The following is a 17580-nucleotide window of genomic DNA, read 5'->3' on the forward strand; positions in this document are numbered from 1 at the left end:
GGCTTAGTTAGGCGTCTGCCTCTGGCTCAGGTCATGATCCCAGGGTCCTGGGGTCAAGCCCAACGTCAGGCTCCCTGCTCAGCGGGGAGTCCGCTTCTCCCTCTACCCCTCCCCCTTGCTTGTGAACTCTCCTTTCTCTCTGTGTCAAATAAATACATAACATCTTAAAAAAAGAAAAGAAAAAAACCTAAAACAAAAAGAAAAACAAATTTAAAAATCACAAAAATACAGAAGCACAGATACTTCCTAAGGAAATGTTAGCTGTCTCTTGATAGAGGACAGAAAATATTATGGCGATGAGAAATATAGAGTTTCTGTCTGGGGTGGTGAAAAAGGTTTTGAAAATAGAGGGAATGGGGGCGCCTGGGTGGCTCAGTCGTTAAGCGTCTGCCTTCGGCTCAGGGTGTGGTTCCACGGTCCTGGGATCAAGCCCCACATCAGGCTCCTCCGCTATGAGCCTGCTTCTTCCTCTCCCACTCCCCCTGCTTGTGTTCCCTCTCTCGCTGGCTGTCTCTATCTCTGTCAAATAAATAAAATCTTAAAAAAAAAAAAAAAGAAAAGAAAGAAAGAAAGTAGAGAGGATGGTTGCATGGTATTGTAAATGTAATTAAGGCCACCGAATATAAAAATCACATTTAAAAATGGTTAAAATGGCAAATTTTGTGTTACATAGTTAACAATGAAAAAACCCCAATAATCTAATACACCAAATACTACTGAATTGCACACTTAAGGGGGTGAGTTGTATGGAATGTGAATCATATCTTGATAAAGCTCCTTTAAAAATGTCATTAAGAAAAAGAGGATCAAAGCCCCTGAAAGAAAAAGACACAATGTGTAACCGTGCTAGCCTTTTAGTTCTCACTTGTAGGGATTTGATCTCGCTTGCTTCCTCCTACATAGTACTATACTTCCCTGGCAAGTGTCCCATTTTAATCCACATTGGGAGGAAACACGATGGCAAAATATTGCTGCTGTTGGAATATGAAGCTTATTTATTTTAGCACTGTGGCTTCTAGAAACCTTGTTTTTTCCTTCCAATATTTAAAAGAATCATGCTGAACACTAGCAGGTGGTCTTTTTGATTCCTTATCAAGATGACATTTTGGACAGCAATAGAAATCCAGTCACCTGAAGGAAAAAGAATGTCCCTGATTTGTCGTGTTTGGGGCCAAATTTTCCCCAATTCTGACAACATGGAAGTAGCTATTGGCCATTGCCTTTGTTAGAGAATTCCTCATTGGTGAAGTTATAGTCTTTTTAGGAACTTTAAAAATGGTGGTCATAAGACTGAATTTACCTTAGGTGACAAATAAGAATCTAATTATCTGGAGAAAATGTTACAGTGATTATGACTCGTGGATTCTACACATTGACATCTCACATTTCTATGATCATTACCTAAGCCCCCAACTCATTAAAATCTATTAACAATTTTAATATGTTTACCAATTTAAAAATTTTCCTCTTAAATTTTATATATTATAACCAATTTCATCAATTGCTTCTACCCTCTCATGAAACAGACTACATAGGGAGCAATGCTGTCAGGTGAGACAACTAACTTATTTGTCACTTAAGGTAAATGCAGCCTTACTAACCACCATTTCTAAAGTTCCTGAAAAGGATTAAAACGGCACCAAGCATGGAGCTTTGTTTGTTATGCTGTTTGACTTTGTTCTCCAGCTTTTGTTTTCTGCCTACAATGACAATCCACCCATGAACACTCAATTTTATAGGGAGGAGGCAGGAGTGGGGGAGGACTAACAGGAAGAGAAGAGTCATTTAATAATTTATCAAGATAAATAATGCTGCTCAGGTTTTATAAAGAATAAAGCCAGGCTTAGCAGTGAGTACAGGGCACTTGGATGTTTTAATTATGGCTCTAAAGGAAATTATTAACAGAGCAAAATTTTCTCTTAGATACTTACTTTTTATTTTAATGTTTTTCTTGAGATGTTACTGATTTTCTCAAAAATACTGAAGAATTCAAAAACAGAAGGTCACAAAGTCTTCCCTAGGACAAATGTGTTCTGTTCCTAATGATTCTTCTGGAACCATAGTCAATGAAATCATCCCGAACACAATAGTGTTTGTTCTGGGATAGACTTTCTGATTTCTCATTCTGAGACAAAGACAGACTGAAAAATCGAAACCAAGAAATATTTCTCCTAAACAAACTGCACTGTTCGAATGCTCCTCTTCTTAGCTGTGCTGAAGTGCTTGATGTAGTGGTTATTTTTAACTGGGAACAGAACATTTATTTTGGAAAATGTTCAGATCCCTAATTTCATGATGAGCAGAAATACATACTTTCGATGAAAGACTATGAAACTGCAGTAACCCCATCAACACGTAGGTGCAGAATCTTCAACAGACAATAAATTGTGAAGTCTTAAATCTGGATGACCTGTATCAATACAGGAAGAAACAAGGTGCTTGACCTCAACAAGATATAGCGTGTTTATTGGCTCATACACAACATTTCCTCATAAATAATGAGCTTGTGTGATATCAGATGGATTCTATTGTTTTTATTGATTGTTATTACTTTTATTAAACAATGTTAGCCATGTCAGATGATTAGAAAAACTAATATTCTTGGAACACGTGCATCCTATAGAACTGATATAAACGGACCCAGTCTTTCATCATAGCAGTGAATTGTCAGGTTGCACACAGATAAGTAGTTCATATTCCAAACACTACAATCACTTCCGGGTTAATCATCCAGCACAATTCATAGGTTCCTGTTATATAGCTGTGTGTATAAAACTTACAGAGTTTAGCACAAAGTCAATACAAACAGAAAAGTATCATTCTAATTGTTACTGAAGTGCTAGAGGTGAGTGTCCGCGATGGGTATCCTCCTGAGTTCTACGATCTGGGAGTCAGTCAAGGTGCCTCCCTCCTGGCTGCCTTGACCAGACTCGTTATCACTGACACTGAGACCAGCACCTGAAATAGAAAAAGAATAAACACAAAACCATTAGTGCAATGAACTAAGGGTCAAGTTACACCAAGCTGACACATGTTTATTTGTATTACATTGGTAAATAGTGAGCATACATTTTGAAAAAAAATATCATCATCATTATTATTTTAAGTAGGCTCCACACCCAAAGTGGGGCTTGAACTCCCATCCTGAGATCAGTAGTTGCATGCTTTGCCGACTGAGCCAGCCAGATGCCCCTTGACTAATTATTATTAATACCTAACAATTATAAGCCTGTATTTAAATTCCCTTTGGTAGTTTTTGTAAGTGAAAAGTAATTTCTAAAAACACAAGTTTGGGTTCTCAACCTTTTGTTTCCACATTGTCGACAGGTGTAACACACTCCCAAGAATTGCATTTCTCAATTGGGAGCTCATTAAAGTAAAAAACATTAGGCAGGTTATGAGAATTTTGCAGCAGGAGGGTAGGGTGTGTTGTTAGAAAACTGAATCTTCAACCCCACGTGTACTGAACCTAGTAGGTCCTTCAGCTGAGACTCAGTGTGGGCAGTGATCTGAGAAGAAAGCCAGGCATTGACAACGCATGCTGTCGTATCAGCGCCAGAAGACACTGGCTCTGAACAACTCAGATCTGATCCCAAGATAAAAATAATTGCGTAACACAGTACCAAAACAGATCCATACACAAATCCCACAAGGCTAGCTGTTAATTACAGAGAGCGCCCAGAACCTCTGTTTTGAGGAAGCTCCACTATTCACTACCCTTCTTACAGCTCAGAATAATTCAGAGAATTTAACACTGTGCCAGCGTAATCCCTTGTTCTCTCCTTCTCTAATACGCAGAGGACCACAAACTCTCTCTCTCACACACACACACATACACGTGCGCACACACACACGCGCAGAATGGGGATGTGGTCAGAGGGTGTGCTGCTGGCTTGAATCACCAGAGATTACGGCTCCCACTCCTCCCCCTCTGCTGGGTACTAGACTCTGCAAACAAGAAGGAAAACGAAAAACCAGTTGCTCGGCAGCTGAGACCTCCCTTTCTGCTTGAGAAAGGCAGATGGCGAATTAGGCTCTTCTTAACCTATTTGGGGATGGAAGCAGAAGCCCTAGTGGGGGCCTTCTTCCAGCCAGGCCCTCCCTCTTCTGGGTCTGTCTTTCCCAACCTCTCTGTGAAAGGCGGCTGTTGAAACCCCATCTCCGCCCTTTGCTTCTGGGACACTGCCCTTGCCCATCTCATCCTCTGACCTGCTGTCTTCTTCCAGGGCGCTCTTGGGCTTCCTCCTCAATCTCTTCCTCGTGGGGCACCACTGGAGGCCTTGTCTCAGCCCTGCTTCCAGGCCCACACCATCCGCCTGACCCCCGCTTGCTCTCTAGCCTGCCGTCTCACTACTATTTCCACCTCTGCCTGACATATTCATCTTACCCCCGCCTCCTTAATCTGGCTGCCTCCATTCTTCCTGTCAGTAGCACCTCAGCTGTCAACTCGGCTACCCATAGAAACACGATGATTCTCTTCCGAAATGTCTGACTCCCTCCTTGCATTATGTCCCTCATATTTTTTATCATCTAGCTCACAGGACAGTGCTCAGCACACTGTGGGTGTTTAGTAAATGTCTGCTGAGTGTATTAATAAACTATGCCCTGCATTCCAGTTCTTACCAATGTCTCTTCCAAGCCTTACTGCTTGTTCTGTTCCTCAGATCCATTCCGCATGCCATGCCCTCTCCTTCCCAAGAACAAACAGTTCCTATCGCCAACTGCATCAAGTCTGGAACCCTCGGACACTGATTAGGACACTTCCTAATCTGGCTCTACCCTACCAAATAGACACACTTCAACCTCGGCCTGTTGGAAAGCTTCCTCCAAGTGATCAGGTCTCTTGTCTGGCCCTGCATGTGCCACATGAATTCCAGCCTGTCTTGCTGCCTATCCATCGAGGCCCATTTCACACCCTTCTGCAGATGGTTCTTTCACCTTCCTTCGAATCAGGGAGGTGGGGGAATGCAGTATTCGAAAAGAAAAGTCCTAGTTTATACCTGAAAAACTTGTGAATCACATCCCCTTTATTCTCTCTTTTTTTTTTTTTAAAGATTTTTATTTATTTATTCGACAGAGATAGAGACAGCCAGTGAGAGAGGGAACACAAGCAGGGGGAGTGGGAGAGGAAGAAGCAGGCTCATAGCAGCGGAGCCTGATGTGGGGCTCGATCCCATAACGCTGGGATCACGCCCTGAGCCAAAGGCAGACGCTTAACCGCTGTGCCACCCAGGCGCCCCTCCCCTTTATTCTCTTAAACTGCCCTGGTTTGGATGATAAATTATATGATATCTCCCCAGATAACGTGTATGTGTCACAGAGCAAAATGTGTGACAAACACCCATTGACTCTTTCCTTAGGTGAAGAATTAGAATACTACCAATGACAGTATTTTTAAAAATTTAGTTAGTTGCCAAAGTTAGTACACTTAACATAAGAAAATCAGATTTTTGGTTTCTCTTGAAAAAGCAGAGGGCAACACTAGGCCTGCATTTTCTGGATTGCCCCCCCGCCCCCCAAAAAAGCAAAAAACATGGATCTGGCACTACCGTTTGCCCCTGTTTTCACCCAGCCCTCTTGAATCACTCATGGTATTTGCTTGGCCCCTGAAGGTAACATTTGAGTCTGCCGCTCTGCCTTAGAAGGACAAAAAGCCCATGCTTCTCTACCCCAGGAACAGGGGAACTGTCCCACTTGGAAGAATCTCAGCGGATCGGGAAGACACTGGCCACTCTGTAAGGAGAAGGTACCTGGGGCCCTGAGGCCTACAGCAGCTTAATCCAGGTGAGGAGGAACAAAAGGGCTACATAAGAAAGTTGCCCAACGTGGGATCGACTACAGAGAAGCAGAGAGGACGCCACGATTACCATGAGGGCAGACTGGGGCTTAACGAGTGCACTAGTATCAGCTCCCACTGACTTTGTGTCCGCCCGCTCCAGATCTCACTAGGGAGACAGAGTGTTTGCCACCATCTTGACTAAAGCATGCTAGAAAGAAGCTCCGCACTGGAAGCCTGCTGAGCCGACATCGAGGGCAGACAGAACTGGGCTGAAAGGTTTAAGATGGGGTGCAGCTTTACAAGTAATGGGTTTCACCGGCTTGTTTAGTAGCCTAGAGCCCCGTGAAATATCAGGAAGTTCTAGATACAGCCTCCCCTTGAATTACCCCATCTACATAACCAGCTCATCTTCCTTCTCAGTTTCTGCCCAGCTGAAATAAATGCATATTACTCAAATCTTAATCCCTCACTGTGACTCAGAAAGGGCCCATCTTACACATAGTAGTAACACAGCAGACTGGGAACACAGCCCCAGGCTTCTTGCTCGTTGTTTTTTTGTTTGTTTTGTTTGGGGTTTTTCTTTTATTGTTTGTTTTTGTTTTAAATATTTTATTTATTTGAGAGAGAGAGAGAGAGCACATGCACAAGAGAGCGCAAGTGGTGGAGAGGCAGAAGCAGGCTGCCCACTGAGCAGGGAAGCCCACCGTGGGGCTCGGTAACAGGACCCCGTGATCATGACCTGAGCCCAAGGCAGACACTTAACTGACTGAGCCACCCAGGCATCCCTCTAGTCTCTTTGTAATGCAGAAATGGTCTAGGAGGGTGTTTTGCAGTATCATGATTTTTTTGAAAGGTATTTTTTTATGCTTTAATTTTAAGCCAAAAATTCAAGAAAAATCCAGTAACTGTGGTAATAATTACTTTTCCCTATAACAGACAGAAAGGTAATAGCAAAGGCACTAGAAGTAACATTTTACATTCTTCTGGTGCCTCTCCTTTCTTCAACATTTTAACACACTTGAGTTAGGAAAGGGTTGACTATTAGTCTTGTTTTACAGATGCAGGGAGTGCCTGCGGATCAGAGGTGTTCACTGAGTCGCTAGGTCACACAGCAGGGAAGTCACAGAATGCAGATATCCAATGGTCTTATGACCCCAAACGTAAGGTGTTTTCTTCTATACCATATTGCCTCTTGTGGTTCTAATTGTGTTACTTCCTTGTCCCCTAGGCTTTGAGTATTCAACTTTGTCTACAGAATACGTTGCAAACCTTCTTGGCCCATATTCCAGCCTCTACACCTTTACCCCCATTCTTACCTCACTTACTAGTCATGGTGCAATGAACACCGGGTGTTTCAGAATACATTATGAACATTTAAAATAGTTTTTAAGTTGGGGCACCTGAGTGGCTCAGCTGTTAAGCATCTGCCTTCGGCTCAAGTCATGATCCCAGGGTCCTGGGATGGAGCCCCGCATTGGGCTCCCTGCTCAGTGGAGAGTCTGCTTCTCCCTCTACGCTTCCCCACTTCTTGTGATCTCTCGCTCTCTCACTCTCTCTCAAATAAATAAATCTTTTTTTTTTTAAAGATTTTTTATTTATTTATTTGACAGAGATAGAGACAGCCAGCGAGAGAGGGAACACAAGCAGGGGGAGTGGGAGAGGAAGAAGCAGGCTCATAGTGGAGGAGCCTGACGTGGGGCTCGATCCCGTAACGCCGGGATCACGCCCTGAGCCGAAGGCAGACGCTTAACCGCTGTGCCACCCAGGCGCCCCTCAAATAAATAAATCTTTTAAAAAAATAGTTTTTATGCATAACAGTAAGCTGGACCCAACAAATAATACATACAATGAGCTACTGAACTTCAACTCTGCCAGATACTAATAGATTCTTTATATTAACAATCTCTAAACTCCATGAACACTTACAAGCTAATTATAACTTTTTTTAAAAAGATTGTATTTATTTATTTGAGAGAGAGAGTGAGCGAGAGAGAGAGAGCGCAAGCTGGGGGCAGAGGGAGAGGCAGAGGGAGAAGCAGACTCCGCACTGAGCAGGGAGCCCGATGTGGGACTCGATGCCAGGACCCTGGGATTATGACCCAAGCTGAAGACAGACGCTTAGCCTACTGAGCCACCCAGGTGCCCCTAATTATAATAACTCTTATATGCTAAATGAGGAAACTGAAACCTTGAGTCCCTTGCTGAAAATCACACAGATAGTAGACTACAGAACTAGGATGCCAACACAGGGCTCTCTGATCCCAAGGCCCATTACTATTTTCTACAGATTTTTCAAATGTGATAAGTGATACAAAGATCATTCTCCTTCAATCTTTTTTTTTCAGAAGGAAAAAAAATCTTTCCGAATTTTGTTCTTCCACTTGATGCCCATTTAACCTTGTTTAGCACACTGGTCTGTAGAAGTTTTTGAAGTTAAATAAGTCATTGTGGTTTTATGTGATCTATCTGAAAGAGATATTTATTAATGAGTTCTTAGAGGAGTTTGAGTATTTAGGCCTTGATTCTGAATGTTTTCATTTCGATTCAAGGACTTGTCATTTATTTTCTTCTGACTGAAAAAGAAATCATTTGAAGTTTCCAATGAAGAAATGTTTACCATGACATTTGTGTCGTTGGCCTGAGGTAAAACCGGGAAGCTGAGGGACCAGGGATGATAGGGAATCAGATTAGTCTTTCTGGGAGAAGCCCTCTGTGAAGAAAATCCTGTTTCTAAGCCCAATATGCTCCAAGCTTGATATATTCTAGAACCTTGCCAGCTTTTGATAAACATAAAAATCTAGCCATGGAGCTGGCCATCCCACCTCATACTCTAATACTATACAATGCTCCAGGTCAGTGTCTCTGAACTCCTTCATAAAACATCTGAAGCAATGGATTCCTTTAACTTGTGGCACATGAAGGTTTTTCAAAGAGTCGAGGGTGGTGTGAGGACAGCTTAAGAAAATGGATTCATAGATTTTTAACTTCTGTGTGCACTTTTTTCCCCAAAGTTTATTTATTCATTCAAGTCATCTCTACACCCAACGTGGGTGTTGAACTCATGACCTCAAGATCCAGAGTTGCATGCTCCTCTGGCTGAGCCAGAAAAGTGCCCGCATGGGCACTCTTCTGATGCGTTTTTGATACTATCAGTTATTTATTAAAACATTTAAAATTTTATTTTATTATTTTTTAAAAGATTTATTTATTTAAGAGAGAGAGCATGCAAGAGTGCCTCACAGTGGGTGGGAAGAGAGACAGAGGGAAAGGGAGACAGAGAGAGAGAAAGAAAATCTCAAGCAGATTCCCCACCGAGTGTGGAGCCCCATGTGGGGCTTGATCTCATATCCTGACTAGAACTCAAGAGTCGGGTGCTCAACTGACTGAGCCACCCAGGCGCTCCTCAAAACATTTAATATTTTAAAAATCAATGTTGATTTATTCAATCATAGACTAATAATAATTATAATGATAACAGTAAAAAAAGAAACTTTTAACACTAATACTTTCTTATGACCACAGGAAAACTTTAAGTTTCAGTTTGTATACATGTTTTGTTAGAAGTTGTTTTGAGTGAGTGAAGATTAAATGAACTTCAAGCATAAAATATATTAGGATAAACTTCTGTGGTGGAGTGGAATGGAAATATAAGCTCAAGGAGAAAATACAGTGATGTAAAATTTCCAGTTGTCAGAGAAAAGCCTGCCCCATATGTATTTTAAAAAAATGAAATGAATATGGGGTGCCTGGGTGGCTCGGTTGGGCGTCTGACTCTTGATTTCTGCTCAGGTCATGGTCTCAAGGTCATGGGATCCAGCCCCGAGTTGGGCTCTGTGCTGAGCTTGGAGTCTGCTTGAGATTCCCTGCTCTCTCTTTCTCTTTTTCTCAAATAAATAAAATAAAATAAAAAAATGAAACGAATAATGATGGGTATCAAATTGCTATGATATTTACACTCCTTTAGTTTAAGAGAATAATGTAAAATTTTCATCTTTAAACACTAAAATTTATAATACAGTGGAAATTACATTATTTGATACTATTTCAACTTATGATGAAAATCTTTAGATGTTTATTAAATATATGCAAAGGGTTACCTAGCTTTTCAAAGTTGTTTAAGGGTTTAAATGAAAAGACTTGGAAGACCCACTGTTCCCAGTACCAGACTTGTAGAGGCCAATGGTTAAAGTGGACCTGTGATAGATCAAAGTTTGCAAACTTAAATGTCACTGAGGCCAGGTCGGCTAGCACAGACCAGTGAAACAGGTCTGGTGAGCACTGGACAAATCAAAGAGCTCATGCTCTGTCCAGAAAGATGGCCATTACTCAACTCCAATCAAGGAGATTTTAAGATTGTGCTATATTTTAAGCACTCTGTTGCTAGATTTTTTTTTTTAAAGAAATTCTGGGTTTTTATGGGATATCTCCAAAATTTTTTTAAGATTTTTTTTTTTTTTAAGTAATCTGGGGGCACCCACGGTTAAGCGTCTGCCTTCGGCTCAGGGCGTGATCCCGGCATTATGGGATCGAGCCCCACATCAGGCTCCTCCGCTATGAGCCTGCTTCTTCCTCTCCCACTCCCCCTGCTTGTGTTCCCTCTCTCGCTGGCTGTCTCTATCTCTGTCGAATAAATAAATAAAAATCTTTAAAAAAAATAAAAAATAAAAAATAAAGTAATCTGTACACCCAATGTGGGGCTCTAACTCACAAGCCTGAGATCAAGTGTCACATGCTCTGCTGCTGAGACTGTGAGGTGCCCTAGGATATCTCTGAAATTTGGGCTTAAAAAATGTTAAAATGCTATGAGAATCAAACAAAACCCTCTATTGGGCCAAATCTGGGCCTATGTGTCAACTGTAAATTCAGCTGCAGACGGAATGGCATGTGAACTGCTTCTCTGATTTGACCATATTCTATGATGAAGTGTCTTGAGGGTGGTGCTTGATTATTATAGTACCTTTTCTAAAAATAGAGGGAACCAATATTAGAGACTGTTGTTTCGGTCTTTTTAAGTATTTATTTCCTAATGAATTTAGTGAGCTCCAAGGAACGCTAAACTCATCCATAAGCAAGCAAGTCATTCCATACATTCCTGAACTGAATGCATTTAATACTTGTTATATATATAGGACCCACATCTAATTTAATTATGCTGCAAGAATTCATTTTATGTTTCCAGTGTCCCAACATCAACAACTGACCACTTTGTAGTGCTGGGGACATAATCTTCCCTGAGAATCATTAGTATTCTGAAAGCCCCTTTTTAGTCCTAACACTAGTGAACGTTTTAGGCAGTTGTTATTTCCTTCTCCATGAAACTTCTTCTCTCTTTATTCTTTTTCACCATGCTGTAGTTTCCTCCGTGGGACCCTCTTCTATTCACTCTTCTAAAATATTTATTTATTTATTTATTTTCCAGAGAGAGAGAGAGAGAGGGGGAGAGCGAGCAAGCATGGGGGAGAGGAAGGGGGAAGAGGGAGAGGGAGAGAGAAAATCTCAAGTAGACACTGTGCTGAGCACAGAGCCCAACACTGGGCTCAATCTCACAACCCTGAGATCATGACCTGAGCCGAAATCAAGAGTTGGGCACTCAACCAACTGAGCCACCCAGGCGCCCCTATTCACTCTTTAAAGGAGATATTATCCAGGATGCTCTTCTTGTTGCCCTTCCTCCATCTCCCCTCCCTTCCTCACCTCTTTCCTTTTCTTCTTCTTCTCTCTCTCCTTCACTCTACCGAGCTCAAACTCGTCCATCCCGGCAGCTTCGAATAGAGTCTCTGCACTGGTACAGGTCAAACCAATACCTCCAACCCTGAATCCTCAGCTAAGACCCTTCAGCCCTGAATATTTAAGAGCCCCAGGCCTACCAACCAATACTTCCAAATCTGAACTCATCAGTTTCCCCCGAAACACATGAATGAACAAATGCTCTTTACACAATTCCTCAGCCACCGAAGTGAGAAGCAGGCGCCTTTGCTGACTGTCCTGACTGTGCTCCCTCAGCTTTCTTCTGGTGTTCATCTTCTCTTTCTTATTTCTGCTCCCCGAATCCGAGGCCCGAACCTCATTCTCTTGGACAATTGTAATAATCTCCTAGCCTTTCTGGTTTTGCTTCTAAATTTATTTCTCATACTTTCGTAAGAGTTCTTTTGCCTCAAAACCCAGTGGGAACATGCCATTCCTCTCCTCAAAAACCTCCATGGCTCACTAGGTTCTATAAAAATCCCACTTCTTAGCATGGCTTCTGAATAGCATTTTAATGTTATGTAAAACACCAGCAAGTGTTCTGCTCCCACAAAATGAATCTATTACTAAATGTGTTCCGGAAACACCAGGTTAAATTAAGTGAAGTGGGTTTCTTTACTCTAGGACTTTTTAGAGCTGCTAAATGCTAATGTGAATTGTGAATCTTTGCAGTTTCCCAAATATACTCAGTCAGAGGGTCCTCCCATTGAGGATGACTATAAATATCTCAAGGAGTTTGTTCACTGAAACCTAGTTGGGGAACTACAGTAAATTATTAACAATGCAGGTAAATTACCTTGCAGGCCTTTCTCCTGCTGCCTGGCTCGCACTCCCCACCCGCCCCAGCCACAATGCAGTGCACCTTCTCCCCGAGTACCTGCAAGCCTTGCACCTGTAAGCCCAGGGCTTCGGCCGATTCTACTCCCTCAGTCTGCAATGCCTTTCCTCCACTCTTTACCTATTTAAAACCACATAGTTTTCAAGAATCAAGGCCGAGAGGGTTCAAAAAACTTTCCTCAATCTCTTCAATAATTAATAACTCTTTTCACTACTTACTTATTCTTCCTTATGTCATGTTTGCGTGAATGTCTGTTCCTCCAAGCAAACTCTAAGTTTCATTTTTCATTCATTCATTCATTCATTTTCTAACAATATCTACAAAAGTTTTACCAAGTGCCAAGCACTATTCTTAATATAGGGATATTTAGTAAAATGCATTTTGAATAATTATCTTAATAGGTTCATCTGAGTATGGATATATCTTCTTGCTTACTTGTACATCTAGAAATGAAAAATCACTGAACATTTTGTAACACTGGCAGTTTGAGATTTTTCTGAGGAAAAAAATAAAAGAAAAAAAACTGTAGGGGCGCCTGGCTGGCTCAGTTGGCAGAGCATGTGTCTTTTGATCTCAGTGCTGTAAGTTTGAGCCCCACATTGGGAGGTAGCGTTTACTTAACAAAAAAAAAAAATTAAGAGAAAAGAAAAGAAAAAAACCCCAGCATATTTGATTTGAAAACAACCATCCACTGGGGTCACAGGTTGAGTGTAGGAGGAGCCAGTGAAATACGACATATGATGGTGCTTGGAAAACAGTAGAACTACATGTGGCCCATTACATTGCCTTTGACATTTTTTTGCTTCAGAGACAGTCCAGTCTCTTTGGCAGGTCAGAGGCAAAACTCTCTGAGTGCGATCCCTACCACTGTCTTACAATACTGAACTTGTCTCAATGGTATCTTGGTGTTATATCAAGATTCCATGACAGAGATATTTACATTTACTTTGAGTATGCCTTTTTCTTAAGAGCAAATTGTAAATTATTTTTAGGTTGTGTTATATTTGGTGCCAAGAACAAAATATCCTAAAGTTTGGCTGGGATTAGGAATGGGTCATGAGAATCAGGATGTGCTAAGGGGGACTGACTGTTCTTCTTTTGTAACCTCATGGGAAGAAGATATAAGTTGTAGCATAGCAAGAGTGCCTACTTCTAATGTGGTTTGCGGGTTCATACATACCAGTTTTTAATGCAAATATCAAATCATCAAACTCCTGGGACTCTTCATCGGCTATTAGTGACCCCTGACCATATCCTCCGGAGGAAGGGAACGTGGCGCCATTCTGCGGACTTGGCTTCAAGTCAGGGCTGGCTTGACTGGCTTGTTGGAAGGATGCTCTCTCCCAGTCAGGTGGCACCTTTTTGGGGTAGGGTTGGGAGAAACGGAAACCATAATATCAATACATACATATTTACTCTGATATCTACTTTATCTTCATATTCTCATTATGGAGACCATGTGAAGGGACTGTTGAACTGTTTAGAATTAAGACCTTTAATTTTACCTTTGGTCCTTAGAGACAGCCAGGTCTGGTGATTCTAAGCAATTGCTCTATAAGAATTACTTGTAGATTTCTATGCTGTCATGTGTAGGGAAAAATTTATTTTTTTAACTCAAACAACATGTTTTATTTTTTTGGTAGTATGTATGGAAAGAAAACTGTTAAGAATTTAAGAACTGGAGGGGATGGAATTGGGGTGGTGGACGCAATAGGGGAGGGGGAGTAAAACTTCCAGTTATAAAATAAAGATTCATATAATCATTGGATTCAATGATTAAAAAGATAGTTCTAACCTGAAATAATTAAATATATTCACATCCCTCTTGGCCACTGATAACCAGTCCTTTAACCCTTCCTTTCCTCATGCCTTCCCTTCTCTGCAGGGCTTCCTAGAATGTCTCTGACAGTCCCTCATCCACAGACAACTGGATCAAGGCCAATTCCAAGCCTCTGAGGAATGCAGAGCACACTTAAGGGTACACCATCGTGCAACACCCCACATGAACATTCAAGTAGTGGTTCAGGCCCAGGAATTAAACTGTCACAGCTGCTCCCCCCCAAGAGAGACTGCAGGGATGCCTTGTATTGAGAAAAGTGACCTGAGGACTGTAGAGATCATTTGAGAGAAGATTTAGCCTTAAAATATTTCATTAAGAAGTTGGACATCTAGACCAGCCCTGCTCAACAGAGCTTTCTGTGATGACACAAATATTTTACACCCGTGTTCTCCATTATGGCACTTGAATGTGGCCAGGGTGAGTGATGAACTGAATTTTTAATGTTATTTAATTTTACTTAGTTTGACTTTAAATAACCACACCTGGCTAATCTAGAGAAATGCTAGATCGGGTAAACAATCAAAGAGACAAACAAAAATTTTTAAGATTCACTCCTGAATTGCTAGCTCTAAAAATTACCATTTCTATTGGAATCAACTATGATGTGAAAATAATTCCGTTTTAAGAACTTTGGGGATATAGAAACGGTATTAAATTTCTACACATTTAGGGATACTAAAATTCTTAAAAAATATTGTACTTGACTTGTGATCACTGACTTACCTTAATTTTAACCTGACATGAATAAAATTCCTTTCTACATTAACATGGAGGACAAAAAAGACCACTGAGCAGGTAGATTCTCTCTCTACCTACCTATTTACCTACTTGACTATCTACAAACCATTACCTTTTTAGACAGATGCACTTTGATCTCCTGCATTGTTCAGGATGCAAACACAAATACTGTTCCCCTTGGCTCAATTTATTTTTTTGTTTCTTAATTTTTTGGAAGGGGTGGAGAAGGGGCAGAGGGAGAGAAAGAATCTTAAGCAGGCTCCATGCTCAGCGGGGAGCCCTATGCAGGGCAGGATCTCACAACCCTGAGATCATGACCTGAGTGGAAAGCAGAAGTCAGAAGCTTAACCGACTGAGCCACCCAGGCACCCCTCCCCTTGGCCCGTCACTACAGAGAGGGCAATATGAGCTACGTAAGGAACGGTAAGCAAGCACAAGTCAGGCACTACAGAACTGATCAGGGACCTGCATACCACCTCTGCCTGGACCAATGTCTGCAGGTAGTTTTAAAAATCTGAGCAGTGGTCCCCGTGCTAGAGGTAGCATTACTGACAGGTTGGTGGCACTGTGATCTAGACACAGGAAAGCAAGACGAGGTGGACAGAATGCAGAGGACAGTGGGAGGTGGGTCTCACAAAGGACGTCCTAGATAGATTTTCTAGTAGTGCCGCTGAAGCCCTCTTCGAAGCTTCTGTCCTAAAATATTTTCGGGTATTTAAATTAAAAAGAATTTTAGCCTATTTTCTTTTCACTGAGTGTTTGTTGGGATTGAAGGAATGAGCTGGGATGGGTGAAGAAAGAGAGCTGAGGAAGTATTTTTAGGAAGAACACAGTATTTAAAAAAACCATTTCCGAAGCAGATTCCGTCACTGCCATGTTAAATTCGGAAGATTCTGAAGAAAGCGGTGACAAATTATGCACTGACTTCCCAGTACAAACTGCGGGTTAGTACAGCTCACAGGATAGGGAAGAAAAAGAATGAGATACAGGCCTGATACCACAGTAAGCCAAGCAAATACCATGGATCAGAGGCTGTTCTAGGAAAGGGATTTAACAGTCACATAGTACCTTTTAACTTTCACTCTTCGAGAGGGAGGTGGGGAAGGGAGGGAGGGGTGGGGGAGGGGAGGGTGGGGGAGAGCATGAGCAAGTGCAAGAGCAAGGGCAAGGGCAGGCACCTCCTCCATAGCACTGATAAGATTCTGCGTGGACTTGCTGATTTCCCCTCCAGCAGGAGGCATGCCACTCCCTGGTGTGAAGAAGGCTGTGCTGGGTCCTGGGTGTCCATTCATTTCCACCGTGTAGCTGGCCTTCATAGGGCAACACGTCTGGTTGTGTAGAATGAAATAAACCACAAAAACATAAAGTCCCTGCAAAAGAAAATAACACTAGCTTGTTAAAGGAAGTCCGGCTACCGCAGCTGAAAAATAAACGTGGTTGTAAGCACAGCCGATTTTCTACAAGCGGTCCCCAAATTCTACCCGAAGCAGGGAATTACAGAACATGTTACAAGTCTAGCAAGAGGCCACTGTAAATTTCTGAATGTCACAAAAAAGTTATTCAAGGTTATTTGGGAAAACTGCCCTCTCACTAAAAAAATCATTTCTTTTCTTTTCTTTTTTTTTTTTTTTTAAAGATTTTATTTATTTATTTGACAGAGATAGAGACAGCCAGCGAAGAGAGGGAACACAAGCAGGGGGAGTGGGAGAGGAAGAAGCAGGCTCATGGCGGAGGAGCCTGATGTGGGGCTCGATCCCATAACGCCGGGATCACGCCCTGAGCCGAAGGCAGACGCTTAACCGCTGTGCCACCCAGGCGCCCCCTCAATCATTTTTTTTCTTGATTAAAACCCAAGTGACTCTGAAATCTAGCCCTACTGATACATGAAAACGGAACTTCAGAAGTATATCTGATTAGCTGTGTAGCTTTTGCTTTAGAAAGCAAACCTCTTGCCTTCCAAAAAAACTACTCTTTTCCCATGGATCTCACTTTCTCTCATTTTTTTTTTTTCGTAGCAAAATGGTTGCAGTAATGCTCCAACCACCTTGCAGACTCCCAGAAGGGCAACCCTAATCGAGTCTTCTGATTTTGTTTATCTATAGCTCACCGACTATTTCATTTGAAAATACAGTCACTGGGTAGGGACTCAGAGGAATTCTGTGGATTGCTTAATATTTAGCGTGCCTGGCTCCTCAGTGAATGTTATGGAGACAACAAAGCTATGTTGTGCGTTCTTAAAGATCTGCTGGCCCTTTAAATTCTTTCGCAACCCAGTCAAACTCTTGACAATTGCTCGGCTTCTGTCACCGAGAGAGCAACTCGAATTTTGTATTTGTGTTCCAGACGTTGCCTACACTGGCTGTCCTTCACGATTTTTACAAGGGATCTACTGTATACTTCTAATGGTGCTTCTATAATGCCTGGTAATTTTGACCTTTACACTCAGCCAATAAAATATGTTAAATTGTGGCTTCTGCGTCTGTTAATCCTGGTGTTTAAGTTTTAGAAGCAAGTAAAAATCTCCTTAGTTATTAAAATTCTTAAGTTAATCCACAAAAATGAAAGCAAGATATTCAGCTTATTAAAGAAGAAAAGGAGTTAATGTTAACATTTTTCATAAGACATAGTATCTTCATTTGG

General features: G+C 41.7%; 1 protein-coding gene across 3 annotated transcripts in view; it reads right to left on the minus strand.

The window, feature by feature from the left end:
• Window positions 1-2519: 2519 nt before the first annotated feature.
• The window catches only part of ADGRV1 (adhesion G protein-coupled receptor V1), a 507877-nt gene continuing 492816 nt past the window's right edge, over window positions 2520-17580 (minus strand). For all 3 annotated transcript variants that reach the window (XM_045796286.2, XM_045796287.2, XM_045796288.2), the window contains exons 88-90: window positions 16119-16310; window positions 13543-13720; window positions 2520-2958 (exon numbers count right to left, since the gene is read on the minus strand). In XM_045796286.2, the coding sequence (XP_045652242.2) occupies window positions 2840-2958; window positions 13543-13720; window positions 16119-16310 (489 nt within the window). In that variant the 3' untranslated portion in view covers window positions 2520-2839. The remainder of the gene's footprint in view (window positions 2959-13542; window positions 13721-16118; window positions 16311-17580) is intronic.

Source organism: Ursus americanus, chromosome 5 (genome assembly GCF_024610735.1).
Source record: "Ursus americanus isolate L20-20 chromosome 5, mUrsAme1.1.p, whole genome shotgun sequence".
In the NCBI taxonomy this organism is placed as follows: domain Eukaryota; kingdom Metazoa; phylum Chordata; class Mammalia; order Carnivora; family Ursidae; genus Ursus; species Ursus americanus.